At 48.5% G+C, this 20152-nt stretch overlaps 1 protein-coding gene across 1 annotated transcript in view; it reads right to left on the minus strand.

Annotated features, from left to right (window-relative positions):
• LOC139250237 (prickle planar cell polarity protein 3-like) overlaps window positions 1-20152 on the minus strand; it is a 116760-nt gene that overhangs the window by 52149 nt on the left and 44459 nt on the right. Inside the window, exons 3-5 of the mRNA XM_070872732.1 lie at window positions 5086-5210; window positions 3584-3782; window positions 1718-1912 (exon numbers count right to left, since the gene is read on the minus strand). Of these exons, the coding sequence (XP_070728833.1) occupies window positions 1718-1912; window positions 3584-3782; window positions 5086-5210 (519 nt within the window). The remainder of the gene's footprint in view (window positions 1-1717; window positions 1913-3583; window positions 3783-5085; window positions 5211-20152) is intronic.

A 20152-nucleotide genomic window follows, 5' to 3' on the forward strand; every position in this document is an offset into this window, starting at 1 on the left:
CTGGCCATAGCCCTCCTGCTCGTAGTGTGGCTCCTGGTTGTAGGACTGGGGCTGACCGTAGGGGTCTGGGCCGCCTGGCAGCTTCTCCTCGGCCGGTCCGGGGTGCTTGGTGAAGGGAGTGGTCCACCCGGTCTCCTTGAAGACGAACCAGACGTTGCCGCCCCACAGGACCAGGTTCAGGAAACCGAAGACCTGAGGAGAGGAAAAGGGGGCAGTTAATTGGCCTCAGTATCACTGGCTCGGGACGGGGGGGGGGGGGGGGCCAGGGAAGAGATATCCGCCCACCCCCCCATCCGGCGGCATCACCTGGAAGTTGGGAGGGGGGAGATCCGGCTCCGGCACGATGCCTCCTGCAGTCGAATAGTCGACCGAAATGAGTGACGACAATCGCCCCTTTTGTAAAGGTGGTTCTCCCCCATCAGCAACCCCTTTGTCGAGTTAGACTTGCCATTGGTGGTCGCCTTTTACGCAAGAACGTAAGAACATATGAAATAGGAGCAGGAGTCGGCCATTCGGCCCCTCGAGCCTGCTCCGCCATTTAATATGATCATGGCTGATCCGATCATGGACTCAGCTCCACTTCCCTGCCCGCCCCCTTATCGGTTAAGAAACTGTCTATCTCTGTCTTAAATATATTCAATGTCCCGGCTTCCACAGCTCTCTGAGGCAGCGAATTTCACAGATTTACAACCCTCGGAGAAGAAATTCCTCCTCATCTCAGTTTTAAATGGGCGGCCCCTTATTCTAAGACCATGCCCCCTAGTTCTAGTCTCCCCCATCAGTGGGAACATCCTCTCTGCATCCACCTTGTCAAGCCCCCTCATAATCTGATACGTTTCAATAAGATCACCTTTCATTCTTCTAAACTCCAATGGGTACAGGGCCCAACCTGCTCAACCTTTCCTCATAAGTCAACCCCCTCATCTCCGGAATCAACCGAGTGAACCTTCTCTGAACTGCCTCCAAAGCAAGTATATCCCTCCTTAAATACGGAGAGCAAAACTGCACGCAGTACTCCAGGTGTGGCCTCACCAATACCCTGTATAACTAGAGCAAGACCTCCCTGCTTTTATACTCCATCCCCTTTGCAATAAAGGCCAAGATACCATTGGCCTTCCTGATCACTTGCTGTACCTGCATACTATCCTTTTGTGTTTCATGTACAAGTAACCCCCAGGTCCCGCTGTACTGCAGCACTTTGCAATCTTTCTCCATTTAAATAATAACTTGCTCTTTGATTTTTTTTCTGCCAAAGTGCGTGACCTCACACTTTCCCACATTATACTCCATCTGACACATTTTTGCCCACTGACTTAGCGTGTCTATGGCCTTTTGCAGATTTTGTGTGTCCTCCTCACACATGGGGGCGTCTCCCCATCAGGGACCCCTGTGGAAGCCGGGAGAGGGGGGGGGGATCTGGCTCGGCCACGATGCCTGGTGCAGTTGAATAGCTGACGGAAGCGGGTGCCGGCGCTTGCCCCATTTGTAGAAGGGGGGGGGGGGCCTCGCCATCAGGGACCCCTTTTAATACATCCTGTGGAAACCGGGATGGAGGGGTGATCTGGCTCGGCCGCGATGCCTGGTGCAGTTGAATAGCCGGCTGAAGCGGGTGCCGGCGTTTGCCCCATTTGTAGAAGGGGGGGCTCCTCGCCATCAGGGACCCCTTTTATAGCGAGGGAGCACCCCGAGCCCCTCTCCTCGCATCGTGCGATCTTACCACGGAGGTGTTGAGGCCAGACATGACGGGGTCCTGCAGGGCCTGGCACGTGTTCTCTTTCTCCTTCTCGCAGGCCGCGATCAGCTCGATAATGTCGTCCGGGTCTGTCGCTGTCTTCACATCCGCCAGCCCCTTGGCCCAGGCCGAGGAGCTGACCAGCCAGAGGAAAGCGAAGATCACCGTCACCACAAAGTCCTGCACGGGAGGGGAGCGAGAGAGAGCGAGGTTACTGAGGCAGTGCGTAACAGGAGGGTTGGGCCGGAGAGACCGGGAAAGCCACAGCTGACGTCCCAAAGCGCCTCACGGCCAATGAGGGACTTTAGTGAGGTGCGCTCACTGTTGTAATGTGGGAAACGCCAACTTGTGCACAGCAAGCTCCCACACACAGCGATGTGATAATGACCCAGATCGTCTGTTACCAACGCTGTCTCCGCAAGATCCTACAAATCCCCTGGGAGGACAGACGCACCAACGTTAGCGTCCTCGACCAGGCCAACATCCCCAGCATCGAAGCACTGACCACACTCGACCAGCTCCGCTGGGCAGGGCCACATTGTCCGCATGCCCCCCAGACACGAGACTCCCAAAGCAAGCGCTCTACTCGGAACTCCTTCACGGCAAACGAGCCAAAGGTGGGCAGAGGGAACGTTACAAGGGACCACCCTCAAAGCCTCCCTGATAAAGTGCAACATCCCCACCGACACCTGGGAGTCCCTGGGCCCAAAGACCAGTCCGCCCCGAGTGGAGGGAGTGCATCCGGGAGGGCGCTGAGCACCTCGAGTCTCGTCGCCGAGAGCGTGCAGAAACCAAGCGCAGGCAGCGGAAGGAGCGTGCGGCAAACCAGTCCCACCCTCCCCTTCCCTCAACCACTGTCTGTCCCACCTGTGACAGGGACTGTGGCTCTCGTATTGGGCTGTTCAGCCACCGAAGGACTCACTGTTAGAGTGGGGGCAAGTCTTCCTCGATTCCGAGGGACTGCCTACGATGATGATAGGGTTCAGGGTTAAATATTGGCCCTTGCTCTTCTGCGAAAGAAATCTTCACGGCTGCCTGAGAGCGCGGATGGCAAATGAAAGACGGTCCCTCCGACAGTGCAGTGGGAGACACTCCTGTTGACCGGGACACCAACATTCCATCGCTGGAGGTACCAGTCCAGAGAGATTGAGCAGACTGGGCCGATACTCCCTCGAGTTTAGAAGAATGAGAGGTGATCTCACTGAAACGTGTCGGATTGTGAGGGGGATTGACGGGTAGATGCAGGGAGGGTGTTTCCCCCCCGGGGCTGGGGAGTCTAGAACCAGGGGTCACAGTCTCAGGATAAGGGCTCGGCCATTTAGGACTGAGATGAGGAGGAATTTCTTCACTCAGAGGGAGGTGAATCTTTGGAACTCTCTGCCCCAGAGGGCTGTGGAGGCTCAGTCATTGAGTATATTCAAGGCTGAGATCGGTGGATTTTTGGGACTCGAGGGGAATCGAGGGATCGGGCGGGGAAGTGGAGTTGAGGTCGATGATAAGCAGCGATCTGATTGGATAGCGGAGCGGGCTCGAGGGGCCGAATGACCTCCTCCTGTTCCTAATGTAACAGGCTCGAGGGGCTGAACGGCCTCCTCCTGTTCCTAATGTAACAGGCTCGAGGGGCTGAACGGCCTCCTCCTGTCCCTAATGTAACAGGCTCGAGGGGCTGAACGGCCTCCTCCTGTCCCTAATGTAACAGGCTCGAGGGGCTGAACGGCCCCCTCCTGTCCCTAATGTAACAGGCTCGAGGGGCTGAACGGCCTCCTCCTGCTCCCAGTTCTTATCTCGTCCGGGAGTCTTGCCACTCTGTCTCCAGGCCACACCACGGGAAGCGCTGCGGGAGCCACTTACGATCATGGGGCCCTTGTTGTTCTCGCGGTACTTGGTCTGGAAGAAGATGTAGACCACAGTAGCAGCGGCCGAGTACAGGAAAGCGAAGACAGCGATGGTTACGAAGAACTCGGCCGATGAAGAATAGTCACCAGTCAGGAAGTACTGGTTAGATGTGTCACCCCGGCAGTTGGGCGCGTTGAAGTAGACCTGATGCAGCCTGTTGGCGAGGACAATGAGTGGGAGTGAGTCGCGGGCACAACTCGAGGGTATCATTCTGCTGCTCGGAGGGCAAGAAGTCTAACTGCTGTTAAGTAAACCCTGGGTGAGTTCTCTCAAACCACTGCCGTTACGTAATGTCACTGTACGGTGTGGTGGGGGGGGAAGGGGTGTGATACCTGACCGACGGATGGAAGGGAGGACAGCGGCAAAAACCCAGGCACCACAGCGCCACCACTGGTGGGAGGGTGCAATTGCACCGTGACACGTTGACATAGGAAATCCCCAGTGCAAACGGGGTCCGCAAGAAAGTTGGCACGCGAGGAAGTGCGGTTTTGGAGACAGGAAGGGCTGTGCAAAGGGCTGGTATGGGCACGATGGGCCAAACAGCCTCCTGCTGTGCCGCGAAATTGAGAGATTATCGAGGATTATCGGGCAAGGAATGTATCGCAAATGTCCCAGTCGATTTCAGAAGTGCGCTTTGGTGCTCTAAATACTCTGCAGTTAGAAAAGCTTACGGGATCCTGGGTGTTATAAATAGAGGCACAGAGTACAAAAGCAAGGAAATTAAACCTTTGTATAAATCACCGGTTGGGTCCCAGCCGGAGTAGTGTGTCCAATTCTGGGCCCCGCACTGTGGGGAGGGTGTGGAGGCCTTGGAGAGGGTGAAGGGGAGATTGACCAGAATGGTCCCGGGGGATGAGGGGGTTCAGTGACGGGGGGAGACTGGAGAAGCCGGGAGTGTTCTCCTCGGAGCAGAGAAGGTTAAGGGGAGATTGAATCGAGGGGTTCGAACTGATGAAGGGTTTTGATCGAGTGGATCGGGAGAACCTGTTCCCGGGAGCAGGAGGGTGGGTAACCAGAGGGACACAGATTGACGATAATCGGCGATGGAACCAGAGGGGGAGATGGGGAGAATGTGTTTACGCAGCGAGTTGTTGTGATCGGGAACGCGCTGCCTGAAAGCTCGGTGGGAGCAGATTCAATAGTGACCTTCAAACCGGGAATTGGATAAATACCTGAAGGGGGAAAATGTGCCGGGGCTGTGGGGAAAGGTCGGGGGGGGGGGGGGTGGGGGGGGGAGTGTGGGACTGATTGGGGTCGCTCTGTCACAGAGCTGGCACAGCACGGGCTCCATGGGCCCAGTGGGATCCTCCTGTGCGCTGGGGTCAGTGGGCCCAATGGGATCCTCCTGTGCGCTGGGGTCAGTGGGCCCAATGGGATCCTCCTGTGCGCTGTGGGACAGATTGGATAAGCACGTTTACCGACACTTGGTACACACATCGCGACGATACAGCACGTACCTGAAAGGATATTCAAACTGCACCTTGATGTTCAGGTCACTCTCGCTCCTGTTCACACACTCCACGCTCAGTCGGAACTCTCCGGAATAGCTGCCGCAAGTTGCGAACGCGAAGATGGCGAAGATCTGTGAACAGCAGAGAAACGGCTCATAATGACACCTCAGTACCGCCCCTCCGACAGTGCGGGGCTCCCTCAGTACCGCCCCTCTGACAGTGCGGGGCTCCCTCAGTACCGCCCCTCCGACAGTGCGGGGCTCCCTCAGTACCGCCCCTCCGACAGTGCGGGGCTCCCTCAGTACCGCCCCTCCGACAGTGCGGCGCTCCCTCAGTACCGCCCCTCCGACAGTGCGGGGCTCCCTCAGTACCGCCCCTCCGACAGTGCGGGGCTCCCTCAGTACTGCCCCTCCGACAGTGCGGGGCTCCCTCAGTACCGCCCCTCCAACAGTGCGGTGCTCCCTCAGTACTGCCCCTCCGACAGTGCGGGGCTCCCTCAGTACAGCCCCTCCGACAGTGCGGGGCTCCCTCAGTACCGCCCCTCCGACAGTGCGGGGCTCCCTCAGTACTGCCCCTCCGACAGTGCGGGGCTCCCTCAGTACCTCCCCTCCGACAGTGCGCCGCTCCCTCAGTACCGCCCCTCTCTCCCTGTGTGTGTGTGCGTGTGTCTCTCTCCTCCCACAGTGTCTCTCTGTGTCTCAGCCTCTCTCACTCGATCTCTCCCCGTCAAGGAGTTGATGCTGCGGCAGGAATATTTCTCCGTTCCTCTCTCTCTCTCTGCAATCACCCATCGATTGTTCCCGGGGATCTGCGCAGTGCGCAGAGCTCGGCCCAGGGAGTGACCAAGGATGTGGGAGTAGCGGAATGGGAGGGAGGATCGAATCCCTCCAGGATTCCTCCTCCTCACCGTGCTTGGGCCAAGGGGAAAGGATCGAACCCGGCCGTGATGCACACTGCAGTCAAATAGTCGAGCAGCCAGAGGACCAAAATGTCTGGCTTGGTGAAATTTTGGAAGGGGAGAAGGATCGTCAGGCGCCATGAAAATGCAGGTCTTTCTTTCTATTTACTCAACACTGCAACACCGAACCCCTCGATTAGATTCCAGCCTGTAACTCACTCCAGGGTATCTGTTATTCTTTTCATAAACCCCCCGAACCCCTCGATTAGATTCCAGCCTGTAACTCACTCCCGGGTATCTGTTATTCTATATATAAACCCCTCGATCCCATCGATTAGATCCCAGCGTGTAACTCACTCCCGGGTATCTGTTATTCTATATATAAACCCCCCGAACCCCTCGATTAGATTCCAGCCTGTAACTCACTCCCGGGTATCTGTTATTCAATAAATAAACCCCCCGAACCCCTCGATTAGATTCCAGCCTGTAACTCACTCCCGGGTATCTGTTATTCTATATATAAACCCCCCCGAACCCCTCGATTAGATTCCAGCCTGTAACTCACTCCCGGGTATCTGTTATTCTAAAATTAAATCCCCCGAGCCTCTCGATTAGATTCCAGACTGTAACTCATTCCTGGGTATCCGTTATTCTTTTTATAAACCCCCCGAACCCATCAATTAGATTCCAGCCTGTAACTCACACCCGGGTATCTGTTATTCTATATATAAACCCCCGAACCCCTCGATTAGATTCCAGCCTGTAACTCACTCCCGGGTATCTGTTATTCGAGATATAAACCCCACCAAACCCCTCGATTAGATTCCAGCCTGTAACTCACTCCCGGGTATCTGTTATTCTATATATAAACCCCCGAACCCCTCAATTAGATTCCAGCCTGTAACTCACTCCCGGGAAACTGTTGTTCTATATATAAACCCACCGAACCCCACAATTAGATACCAGCCTGTAACTCACTCCCGGGTATCTGATATTCTATATATAAACCCCCCAAACCCCACGATTAGATTCCAGCCTGTAACTCACTCCCGGGTATCTGTTATTCAAAATATAACCCCCCCGAACCCATCGATTAGACTCCAGCCTGTAACTCACTCCTGGGTATCTGTTATTCTACATATAAATCCCCCAAACCCCTCGATTAGATTCCAGCCTGTAACTCACTCCCGGGTATCTGTTATTCTATATATAAACCCCCGAACCCCTCAATTAGATTCCAGCCTGTAACTCACTCCAGGGAAACTGTTGTTCTATATATAAACCCACCGAACCCCACAATTAGATACCAGCCTGTAACTCACTCCCGGGTATCTGATATTCTATATATAAACCCCCCAAACCCCACGATTAGATTCCAGCCTGTAACTCACTCCCGGGTATCTGTTATTCTATATATAACCCCCCCGAACCCATCGATTAGACTCCAGCCTGTAACTCACTCCTGGGTATCTGTTATTCTACATATAAATCCCCCAAACCCCTCAATTAGATTCCAGCCTGTAACTCACTCCCGGGTATCCATTCTTCGATATATAAACCCCACCGAAATCCTCGATTCGATTCCAGCCTGTAACTCACTCCCGGGTATCTGTTATTCTATATATAAACCCCCCGAACCCCTCGATTAGATTCCAGCCTGTAACTCACGCCCGGGAAACTGTTGTTCTGTATATAAACCCGCAAACGCCTCGATTAGACTCCAGCCTGTAACTCAGTCCTGGGTATCTGTTATTCTACATATAAACCCCCCCGAACCCCTCGATTAGATTCCAGACTGTAACTCATTCCCGGGTATCCGTTATTCTTTTTATAAACCCCCCGAACCCATCGATTAAATTAGAGCTTGTATCTCACTCCCGGGTATCTGTTATTCTATATATAAACCCCCGGACCCCTCCATTAGATTCCAGCCTGTAACTCACTCCCGGGAAACTGTTGTTCTATATATAAACCCCCGAACCCCTCGATTAGATTCCAGCCTGTAACTCACTCCTGTGTATCTGTTATTCTATATATTAACCCACCGAAACCCACAATTAGATACCAGCCTGTAACTCACTCCTGGGTATCTGATATTCTATATATAAACCCCCGAACCCCTCATTAGATTCCAGCCTGTAACTCACTCACGACTATCTGTTATTCTATATATAAACCCCCCAAACCCCACGATGAGATTCCAGCCAGTAACTCACTCCCGGGTATCTGTTATTCTATATATAAACCCTCCAAACCCCACGATTAGATTCCAGCCAGTAACTCACTCCCGGGTATTTGTTATTCTACATATAAACCCCCCCGAACCCCTCGATTAGATTCCAGCCTGTAACTCACTCCCGGGCATCTGTTATTCTTTTCATAAACCCCCTGAACCCATCGATTAGATTCCAGCCTGTAATTCACTCCCGGGTATCCGTTCTTCTATATATAATCCCCACCGAACCCCTCGATTCGATTCCAGCCTGTAACTCACTCCCGGGTATCTGTTATTCTATATGTAAACCTCCCGAACCCCTCGATTAGATTCCAGCCTGTAACTCATTCCCAGGTATCTGTTATTCTATATATAAACCCCCCGAACCCCTCGATTAGATTCCAGCCTGTAACTCATTCCCGGGTATCTGTTATTCTTTTTATAAACCCCCTGAACCCATCAATTAGATTCCAGCCAGTAACTCACTCCCGGGTGTGTTATTCTATAGATAAATGTCCCGAACCCCTCAAGTAGATTCCAGCCTGTAACTCACTCCCGGCTATCTGTTATTCTAAAATTAAACCCCCCGAGCCCCTCGATTAGATTCCAGCCTGTAACTCATTCCCGGGTATCTGTTATTCTTTTTATAAACCCCCTGAACCCATCAATTAGATTCCAGCCTGTAACTCACTCCCGTGTGTGTTATTCTATATATAAACCTCCCGACCCCATCGATTAGATTAGAGCTTGTATCTCACTCCCGGGTATCAGTTATTCTATATATAAACCCCCAGAACCTCTAAATTAGATTCCAGCCTGTAACTCACTCTCGGGTGTCTGTTGTTCTATATATAAACCCCCCGAACCTCTCGATTAGATTCCAAACTGTAACTCATTCCCGGATATACGTCATTCTTTTTATAAACCCCCTGAACCCATCGATTAGATTCCAGCCAGTAACTCACTCCCGGGTATCTGTTATTCTATATATAAACCCCCCGAACCCCTCGATTAGATTCCAGCCTGTAACTCACTCCCGGGTATGTTATTCTATATATAAACCCTCCGAACGCATCGATTAGATTCTAGATGTAACTCACTCCCGGGTATCTGTTTTTCTATATATAAACCCTCCGAATCCCTCGATTAGATTCCAGTCTAAAACTCACTCCCAGGTAACAGTTTTTCTATCGATAAACCCCCCGAATCCCTCGATTAGAATCCAGCCTGTAACTCACTTCCAGGAAACTGTTCTATATGGAAACCCCTGAAACCCTCGATTAGATTCCAGCCGGTAACTCACTCCCAGGTGTCTGTTATCCTATATATAAACCCACCAGACCCCACGATTGTAGATATCAACCCTCCCAAACCTCTCGATTAGATTCCAGACTGTAACTCATTCCCGGGTGTGTTATTCTATAGATAAACCCCCCGAACCCATCGATTAGATTAGAGCTTGTATCTCACTCCCGGGTATCTGTTATTCTATATAAAACCCCCCGAACCCATCGAACCCCTCGATTAGATTCCAGCCGGTAACTCACTCCCAGGTATCTGTTATTCTAAAATTAAACCCCCCGAACCCATCGATTAGATTCCAGCCTGTAACTCACTCCCGGGTATCTATTAATCTATATATAAACCCCCCGAACTCCTCGATTAAATTAGAGCTTGTATCTCACTCCCGGGTATCTGTTATTCTATATATAAACCCCCCCAAACCCCTCGATTAAACTCCAGCCTGCAACACACTCCCGGGTATCTATTATTCGATATATAATCCCCCCGAACCCCTCGATTAGATTCCAGCCTGTAACTCACTCCTGGGTATCCGTTATTCTATATATAAACCCCACCGAACCTCTCGATTAGATTACAGCCTGTAACTCACTCCCGGGTATCTGTTATTCTATATATAAACCCCACCAAACCCCTTGATTCGATTCCAGCCGGTAACTCACTCCCAGGTATCTGCTATTCTAAAATTAAATCCCCCGAGCCTCTCGATTAGATTCCAGACTGTAACTCATTCCTGGGTATCCGTTATTCTTTTTATAAACCCCCTGAACCCATCAATTAGATTCCAGCCTGTAACTCACTCCCAGGTATCTGTTATTCTATATATAAACCCACCGAACCCCACAATTAGATACCAGCCTGTAACTCACTCCCGGCTATCTGATATTCTATATATAAATCCCCCAGAACCCATCGATTAGATTCCAGCTAGTAACTCACTCCCGGGGTATCTGTTATTCTATATATAAATCCCAATAACCCCGCGATTAGATTCCAGCCTGTAACTCACTCCCGGGTATCTGTTATTCTATATATAACCCCCCCGAACCCATCGATTAGATTCCAGCCTGTAACTCACTCTCGGGAAACTGTTGTTCTGTATATAAACCCGCGAACGCCTCGATTAGACTCCAGCCTGTAACTCACTCCCAGGTATCTGTTATTCTATATGTAAAACCTCCAAACACCTCAATTAGATTCCAGCCTGTAACTCACTCCCGGGTATCCGTTCTTCGATATATAAACCCCACCGAAACCCTCGATTAGATTCCAGCCTGTAACTCACTCCCGGGTATCTGTTATTCTATATATAAACCCCCCGAACCCCTCGATTAGATTCCAGCCGGTAACTCACTCCCAGAAATCTGTTATTCTAAAATTAAACCCCCCGATCCCATCGATTAGATTCCAGCCTGTAACTCACTCCCGGGTATGTTATTCTATATATAAACCCTCCGAACGCATCGATTAGATTCTAGATGTAACTCACTCCCGGGTATCTGTTTTTCTATATATAAACCCTCCGAATCCCTCGATTAGATTCCAGTCTAAAACTCACTCCCAGGTAACAGTTTTTCTATCGATAAACCCCCCGAATCCCTCGATTAGAATCCAGCCTGTAACTCACTTCCAGGAAACTGTTCTATATGGAAACCCCTGAAACCCTCGATTAGATTCCAGCCGGTAACTCACTCCCAGGTGTCTGTTATCCTATATATAAACCCACCAGACCCCACGATTGTAGATATCAACCCTCCCAAACCTCTCGATTAGATTCCAGACTGTAACTCATTCCCGGGTGTGTTATTCTATAGATAAACCCCCCGAACCCATCGATTAGATTAGAGCTTGTATCTCACTCCCGGGTATCTGTTATTCTATATAAAACCCCCCGAACCCATCGAACCCCTCGATTAGATTCCAGCCGGTAACTCACTCCCAGGTATCTGTTATTCTAAAATTAAACCCCCCGAACCCATCGATTAGATTCCAGCCTGTAACTCACTCCCGGGTATCTATTAATCTATATATAAACCCCCCGAACTCCTCGATTAAATTAGAGCTTGTATCTCACTCCCGGGTATCTGTTATTCTATATATAAACCCCCCCAAACCCCTCGATTAAACTCCAGCCTGCAACACACTCCCGGGTATCTATTATTCGATATATAATCCCCCCGAACCCCTCGATTAGATTCCAGCCTGTAACTCACTCCTGGGTATCCGTTATTCTATATATAAACCCCACCGAACCTCTCGATTAGATTACAGCCTGTAACTCACTCCCGGGTATCTGTTATTCTATATATAAACCCCACCAAACCCCTTGATTCGATTCCAGCCGGTAACTCACTCCCAGGTATCTGCTATTCTAAAATTAAATCCCCCGAGCCTCTCGATTAGATTCCAGACTGTAACTCATTCCTGGGTATCCGTTATTCTTTTTATAAACCCCCTGAACCCATCAATTAGATTCCAGCCTGTAACTCACTCCCAGGTATCTGTTATTCTATATATAAACCCACCGAACCCCACAATTAGATACCAGCCTGTAACTCACTCCCGGCTATCTGATATTCTATATATAAATCCCCCAGAACCCATCGATTAGATTCCAGCTAGTAACTCACTCCCGGGGTATCTGTTATTCTATATATAAATCCCAATAACCCCGCGATTAGATTCCAGCCTGTAACTCACTCCCGGGTATCTGTTATTCTATATATAACCCCCCCGAACCCATCGATTAGATTCCAGCCTGTAACTCACTCTCGGGAAACTGTTGTTCTGTATATAAACCCGCGAACGCCTCGATTAGACTCCAGCCTGTAACTCACTCCCAGGTATCTGTTATTCTATATGTAAAACCTCCAAACACCTCAATTAGATTCCAGCCTGTAACTCACTCCCGGGTATCCGTTCTTCGATATATAAACCCCACCGAAACCCTCGATTAGATTCCAGCCTGTAACTCACTCCCGGGTATCTGTTATTCTATATATAAACCCCCCGAACCCCTCGATTAGATTCCAGCCGGTAACTCACTCCCAGAAATCTGTTATTCTAAAATTAAACCCCCCGATCCCATCGATTAGATTCCAGCCTGTAACTCACTCCCAGGTATCTGTTATTCTATATATAAACCCCCCGATCCCATCGATTAGATTCCAGACTGTAACTCACACCCGGGAAACTGTTGTTCTGTATATAAACCCGCGAACGCCTCGATTAGACTCCAGCCTGTAACTCACTCCTGGGTATCTGTTATTCTACATATAAACCCCCCCGAACCCCTCGATTAGATTCCAGACTGTATCTCACTCCCGGGTATCTGTTATTCTATATATAAACCCCCGGACCCCTCCATTAGATTCCAGCCTGTAACTCACTCCCGGGAAACTGTTGTTCTATATATAAACCCACCGAAACCCACAATTAGATACCAGCCTGTAACTCACTCCCGGGTATCTGATATTCTATACAAAAACCCCCGAACCCCTCATTAGATTCCAGCCTGTAACTCACTCACGACTATCTGTTATTCTATATATAAACCCCCCAAACCCCACGATTAGATTCCAGCCAGTAACTCACTCCCGGGTATTTGTTATTCTATATATAACCCCCACCGAACCCATCGATTAGATTCCAGCCTGTAACTCACTCCCGGGAAACTGTTGTTCTATATATAAACCCACCGAAACCCACAATTAGATACCAGCCTGTAACTCACTCCCGGGTATCTGATATTCTATACAAAAACCCCCGAACCCCTCATTAGATTCCAGCCTGTAACTCACTCACGACTATCTGTTATTCTATATATAAACCCCCCAAACCCCACGATTAGATTCCAGCCAGTAACTCACTCCCGGGTATTTGTTATTCTATATATAACCCCCACCGAACCCATCGATTAGATTCCAGCCTGTAACTCACTCCCAGGTATCTGTTATTCTATATATAAACCCTCCAAACCCCACGATTAGATTCCAGCCAGTAACTCACTCCCGGGTATTTGTTATTCTACATATAAACCCCCCCGAACCCCTCGATTAGATTCCAGCCTGTAACTCACTCCCAGGTATCTGTTATTCTATATATAAACCCTCCAAACCCCTCAATTAGATTCCAGCCTGTAACTCACTCCCGGGCATCTGTTATTCTTTTCATAAACCCTCTGAACCCAACGATTAGATTCCAGTCTGTAACTCACTCCCGGGTATCCGTTCTTCTATATATAATCCCCACCGAACCCCTCGATTCGATTCCAGCCTGTAACTCACTCCCGGGTATCTGTTATTCTATATGTAAACCTCCCGAACCCCTCGATTAGATTCCAGCCGGTAACTCACTCCCAGGTATCTGTTATTCTAAAATTAAACCCCCCGAGCCCCTCGATTAGATTCCAGACTGTAACTCATTCCTGGGTATCCGTTATTCTTTTTATAAACCCCCTGAACCCATCAATTAGATTCCAGCCTGTAACTCACTCCCGTGTGTGTTATTCTATAGATAAATGTCCCGAACCCCTCAAGTAGATTCCAGCCTGTAACTCACTCCCGGCTATCTGTTAATCTATATATAAACCTCCCGAACCCATCGATTAGATTCCAGCCTGTAACTCACTCCCGGGTATGTTATTCTATATATAAACCCTCCGAACGCATCGATTAGATTCTAGATGTAACTCACTCCCGGGTATCTGTTTTTCTATATATAAACTTCCTGAATCCCTCGATTAGAATCCAGCCTGTAACTCACTTCCAGGAAACTGTTCTATATGGAAACCCCCCGAACCCCTCGATTAGATTCCAGCCGGTAACTCACTCCCAGGTGTCTGTTATTCTATATATAAACCCCCCAAACCCCACGATTGTAGATATCAACCCTCCCAAACCTCTCGATTAGATTCCAGACTGTAACTCATTCCCGGGTGTGTTATTCTATAGATAAACCCCCCGAACCCATCGATTAGATTAGAGCTTGTATCTCACTCGCGGGTATCTGTTATTCTATATATAAAGCCCCGAAACCCCACGATTAGATTCCAGCCAGTAACTCACTCCCGGGTATCAGTTATTCTATATATAACGCCCCGAACCCCTCGATTAGATTCCAGCCGGTAACTCACTCCCAGGTATCTGTTATTCTAAAATTAAACCCCCCGAACCCATCGATTAGATTCCAGCCTGTAACACACTCCCGGGAAACTGTTGTTCTGTATATAAACCCGTGAACGCCTCGATTAGACTCCAGCCTGTAACTCACTCCTGGGTATCTGTTATTCTACATATAAATCCCCCCAAACTCCTCGATTAGATTCCAGACTGTAACTCATTCCCGGGTATCCGTTATTCTTTTTATAAATGCCCTGAACCCATCAATTAGATTCCAGCCTGGAACTCACACCCAGGTATCTGTTATTCCATATATAAACCCCCGAACCCCACAATTAGTTTCCAGCCTGGAACTCACTCCAGGGTGTGTTATTCTATATATAAACCCACCGAACCCCACAATTAGATTCCAGCCTGTAACCCACTCCCGGGTATCTGATATTCTATATATAAACCCCCGAACCCCTCATTAGATTCCAGCCTGTAACTCACTCCCGGGTATCTGTTATTCTATATATAACCCCCCCCGAACCCATCGATTAGATTCCAGCCTGTAACTCACTCCCGGGCATCTGTTATTCTTTTCATAAACCCCCTGAACCCATCGATTAGCTTCCAGTCTGGAACAAACTCCCGAGTATCTGTTATTCTATATATAAACCCCCCGAACCCGTCGATTAGATTCCAGCCTGTAACTTACTCCCGGGTATCTGTTATTCTATATATAAACCCCACCGAACCCCTCGATTAGATTCCAGCCTGTAACTCACTCCCGGGTATCTGTTATTCTATATATATAAACCCCCCGAACCCCTCGATTAGATTCCAGACTGCAACTCATTCCCGGGTATCCGTTATTCTTTTTATAAACCCCCAGAAGCCATCAATTACTTACTCCTGGGTATTTGTTATTCTACATATAAACCCCCCCGAACCCCTCGATTAGATTCCAGCCTGTAACTCACTCCCGGGTGTGTTATTCTATAGATAAATCCCCCGAACCCCTCAAGTAGATTCCAGCCTGTAACTCACTCCCGGGTATCTGTTAATCTATATATAAACCCCCCGAACCCATCGATTAGATTAGAGCTCATATCTCAATCCCGGGTATCTGTTATTCTATATATAAACTCCCAGACCCCACAATTAGATACCAGCCTGTAACTCACTCACGACTATCTATTATTCTATATATAAACCCCCCAAACCCCACGATTAGATTCCAGCCAGTAACTCACTCCAGGGTATCTGTTATTCTTTTCATAAACTCCCCGAACCCCTCGAGTAGATTCCAGCCTGGAACACACTCCCGGGTATCCGTTCTTCGATATATAAACCCCACCGAAACCCTTGATTCGATTCCAGCCTGTAACTCACTCCCGGGTATCTGTTATTCTATATATAAACCCCCCGAACCCCTCGATTAGATTCCAGCCGGTAACTCACTCCCAAGTATCTGTTATTCTAAAATTAAACCCCCCAAACCCATCGATTAGATTCCAGCCTGTAACTCACTCCCAGGAAACTGTTGTTCTGTATATAAACCCGCGAACGCCTCGATTAGATTCCAGCCTGTAACTCACTCCCGGGAAACTGTTGTTCTGTATATAAACCCCCCCGAACGCCTCGATTAGACTCCAGCCTGTAACTCACTCCTGGGTATCTGTTATTCTTTTTATAAACCCCCCGAACCCATCGATTAAATTAGAGCTTGTATCTCACTCCCGGGTATCTGTTATTCTATATATAAACCCCCGGACCCCTCCATTAGATTCCAGCCTGTAACTCACTCCCGGGTATCTGTTATTCTATATTTCACCCCCCCCCGAACCCATCGATTCGATTCCAGCCTGTAACTCACTCCCAGGTATCTGTTATTCTATATATAAACCTTCCAAACCCCTCAATTAGATTCCAGCCTGTAACTCACTCCCGGGCATCTGTTATTCTTTTCATAAACCCCCCCGAACCCCTCGATTAGATTCCAGCCTGTAACTCACTCCCAGGTATGTTATTTTATATATAAACCTTCCAAACCCCTCAATTAGATTCCAGCCTGTAACTCACTCCCAGGTATCTGTTATTCTATATATAAACCTTCCTAACCCCTCAATTAGATTCCAGCCTGTAACTCACTCCCGAGTATCTGTTATTCTATATATAAACCCCCCCGAACCCGTCGATTAGATTCCAGCCTGTAACTCACTCCCGGGTATGCGTTCTTCTATATATAATCCCCACCGAAACCCTCGATTCGATTCCAGCCTGTAACTCACTCCCGGGTATCTGTTATTCTATATATAAACCCCCCGAACCCCTCGATTAGATTCCAGCCGGTAACTCACTCCCAGGTATCTGTTATTCTAAAATTAAACCCCCGAGCCCCTCAATTAGATTCCAGACTGTAACTCATTCCCGGGTATCCGTTATTCTTTTTATAAACCCCCTGAACCCATGAATTAGATTCCAGCCTGTAACTCACTCCCGGGTGTGTTATTCTATATATAAACCACCCAACCCCTCAAGTAGATTCCAGCCTGTAACTCACTCCCGGCTATCTGTTAATCTACATATAAACCCCCCGAACCCATCGATTAGATTAGAGCTTGTATCTCACTCCCGGGTATCTGTTTTTCTATATATAAACCCCCCGAATCCCTCGATTAGATTCCAGTCTGAAACTCACTCCCAGGTAACAGTTTTTCTATCGATAAACCCCCCGAATCCCTCGATTAGAATCCAGCCTGTAACTCACTTCCAGGAAACTGTTCTATATGGAAACCCCTGAAACCCTCGATTAGACTCCAGCCGGTAACTCACTCCCGGGTATCTGTTATTCTAGAAATAAAAACCCGAACCTCTCGATTACATTCCAGCCTGTAACTCACTCCCGGGTATCTGCTATTGTATATATCAACCATCCCAAACCTCTCGATTAGATTCCAGCCTGCAACTCACTCCCGGGTATCTGTTATTCTATATATCAACCCCCCGAACACCTCGAATAGATTCCAGCCTGTAACTCACTCCCGGGTATCTGTTATTCTAGAAATAAAAACCCGAACCCCTCGATTAGATTCCAGCCTGCAACTCACTCCCTGGTATCTGTTATTCTAAAATTAAACACCCGAGCCCCTCGATTAGATTCCAGACTGTAACTCATTCCCGGGTGTGTTATTCTATAGATAAACCCCCCGAACCCCTCAAGTCGATTCCAGCCTGTAACTCACTCCCGGGTATCTGTTAATCGATATATAAACCCCCCGAACCCATCGATTAGACTCCAGCCTGTAACTCACTTCCGGGAAAATGCTGTTCTGTATATAAACCCGCGAACGCCTCGATTAGACTCCAGCCTGTAACTCACTCCTGGGTATCTGTTATTCTACATATAAATTCCCCCGAATCCCTCGATTAGATTCCAGCCTGTAACTCATTCCCGGGTATCCGTTATTCTAAATAAACCGTCCAAACACCTCAATTAGATTCCAGCCTGTAACTCACTCCCGGGTATCTGTTATTATATATATAACCCCCCCGAACCCATCGATTAGATTCCAGCCTGTAACTCACTCCCGGGAAACTGTTGTTCTGTATATAAACCCGCGAACGCCTCACAATTAGATTCAAGCCTGTAACTCACTCCCGGGCATCTGTTATTCTTTTCATAAACCCCCCGAACCGCACAATTAGATTCCAGCCTGTAACTCACTCCCGGGTATCCGTTCTTCTATATATAAACCCCACCGAAACCCACGATTCGATTCCAGCCTGTAACTCACTCCCGGGTATCTGTTATTCTATATATAAACCCCCCGAACCCCTCGATTAGATTCCAGCCGGTAACTCACTCCCAGGTATCTTTTATTCTAAAATTAAACCCCCCGAACCCATCGATTAGATTCCAGCCTGTAACTCACTCCCGGGTATCCGTTATTCTTTTTATAAACCCCCGAACCCCACAATTAGATTCCAGCCTGTAACTCACTCCCGGGTGTGTTATTCTATAGATAAACCCCTCGAAACCCTCGAGTATATTCCAACCTGTAACTCACTCCCGGGTATCTGTTAATCTATATATAAACCCCCCCGAACCCATCGATTAAATTAGAGCTTGTATCTCACTCCCAGGTATCTGTTATTCTAGATATAAACCCCCCCAAACCCCTCGATTAGATTCCAGCCTGTAACTCACTCCCGGGTATCCGTTATTCTTTTCATAAACCCCCTGAACCCATCGATTAGATTCCAGCCTGTAACTCACTCCCGGGTATCTGTTATTCTATATATAAACCCACCGAACCCCACAATTAGATACCAGCCTGTAACTCACTCCCGGGTATCTGATATTCTATATATAAACCCCCGAACCCCTCGAGTAGATTCCAACCTGTAACTCACTCCCGGGTATCTGTTAATCTACATATAAACCACCCGAACCCATCGATGAAATTAGAGCTTGTATTTCACTCCCGGGTATCTGTTATTCTATATATAAATCCCCGGACCCCTCAATTAGATTCCAGCCAGTAACTCACTCCCGGGAAACTGTTGTTCTATATATAAACCCCCGAACCCCTCGATTAGACTCCAGCCTGTAACTCACTCCCAGGTATCTGTTATTCTAGATATAAACCCCCCCAAACCCCTCGATTAGATTCCAGCCTGTAACTCACTCCCGGGTATCCGTTATTCTTTTCATAAACCCCCTGAACCCATCGATTAGATTCCAGCCTGTAACTCACTCCCGGGTATCTGTTATTCTATATATAAACCCACCGAACCCCACAATTAGATACCAGCCTGTAACTCACTCCCGGGTATCTGATATTCTATATATAAACCCCCGAACCCCTCATTAGATTCCAGCCTGTAACTTACTCCGGGGTGTGGTATTCTATAGATAAATCCCCCGAACCCCTCAAGTCGATTCCAGCCTGTAACTCACTCCCGGTTATCTGTTAATCTATATATAAACCCCCCGAACCCATCGATTAGATTAGAGCTCGTATCTCACTCCAGGGTATCTGTTATTCTACATATCAAGCCCCTCCGAAACTCTCGATTAGATTCCAGCCTGCAACTAACTCCCGGGTATCTGTTATTCTATATATAAACCCCCAGAACCTCTCAATTAGATTCCAACCTGTAACTCACTCCCGGGTATCTGTTGTTCTATATATGAACCCCCCGAACCCTTCGATTAGATTCCAAACTGTAACTCATTCCCGGGTATCCGTCATTCTTTTTATAAACCCCCTGAACCCATCGATTAGATTCCAGCCTGTAACTCACTCCCGGGTATCTGTTATTCTATATATAAACCACCCAACCCCTCTATTAGATTCCAGCCTGTAACTCACTCCCGGGTATGTTATTCTATATATAAACCCTCCGAACGCATCGATTAGATTCCAGCCGGTAACTCACTCCCAGGTATCTGTTATTCTAAAATTAAACCCCCCGAGCCCCTCGATTAGATTCCAGACTGTAACTCATTTCCGGGTATCCGTTATCTTTTTATAAACCCACCGAACC

Source organism: Pristiophorus japonicus, unplaced genomic scaffold, assembly GCF_044704955.1.
Source record: "Pristiophorus japonicus isolate sPriJap1 unplaced genomic scaffold, sPriJap1.hap1 HAP1_SCAFFOLD_356, whole genome shotgun sequence".
Lineage (NCBI taxonomy): Eukaryota > Metazoa > Chordata > Chondrichthyes > Pristiophoridae > Pristiophorus > Pristiophorus japonicus.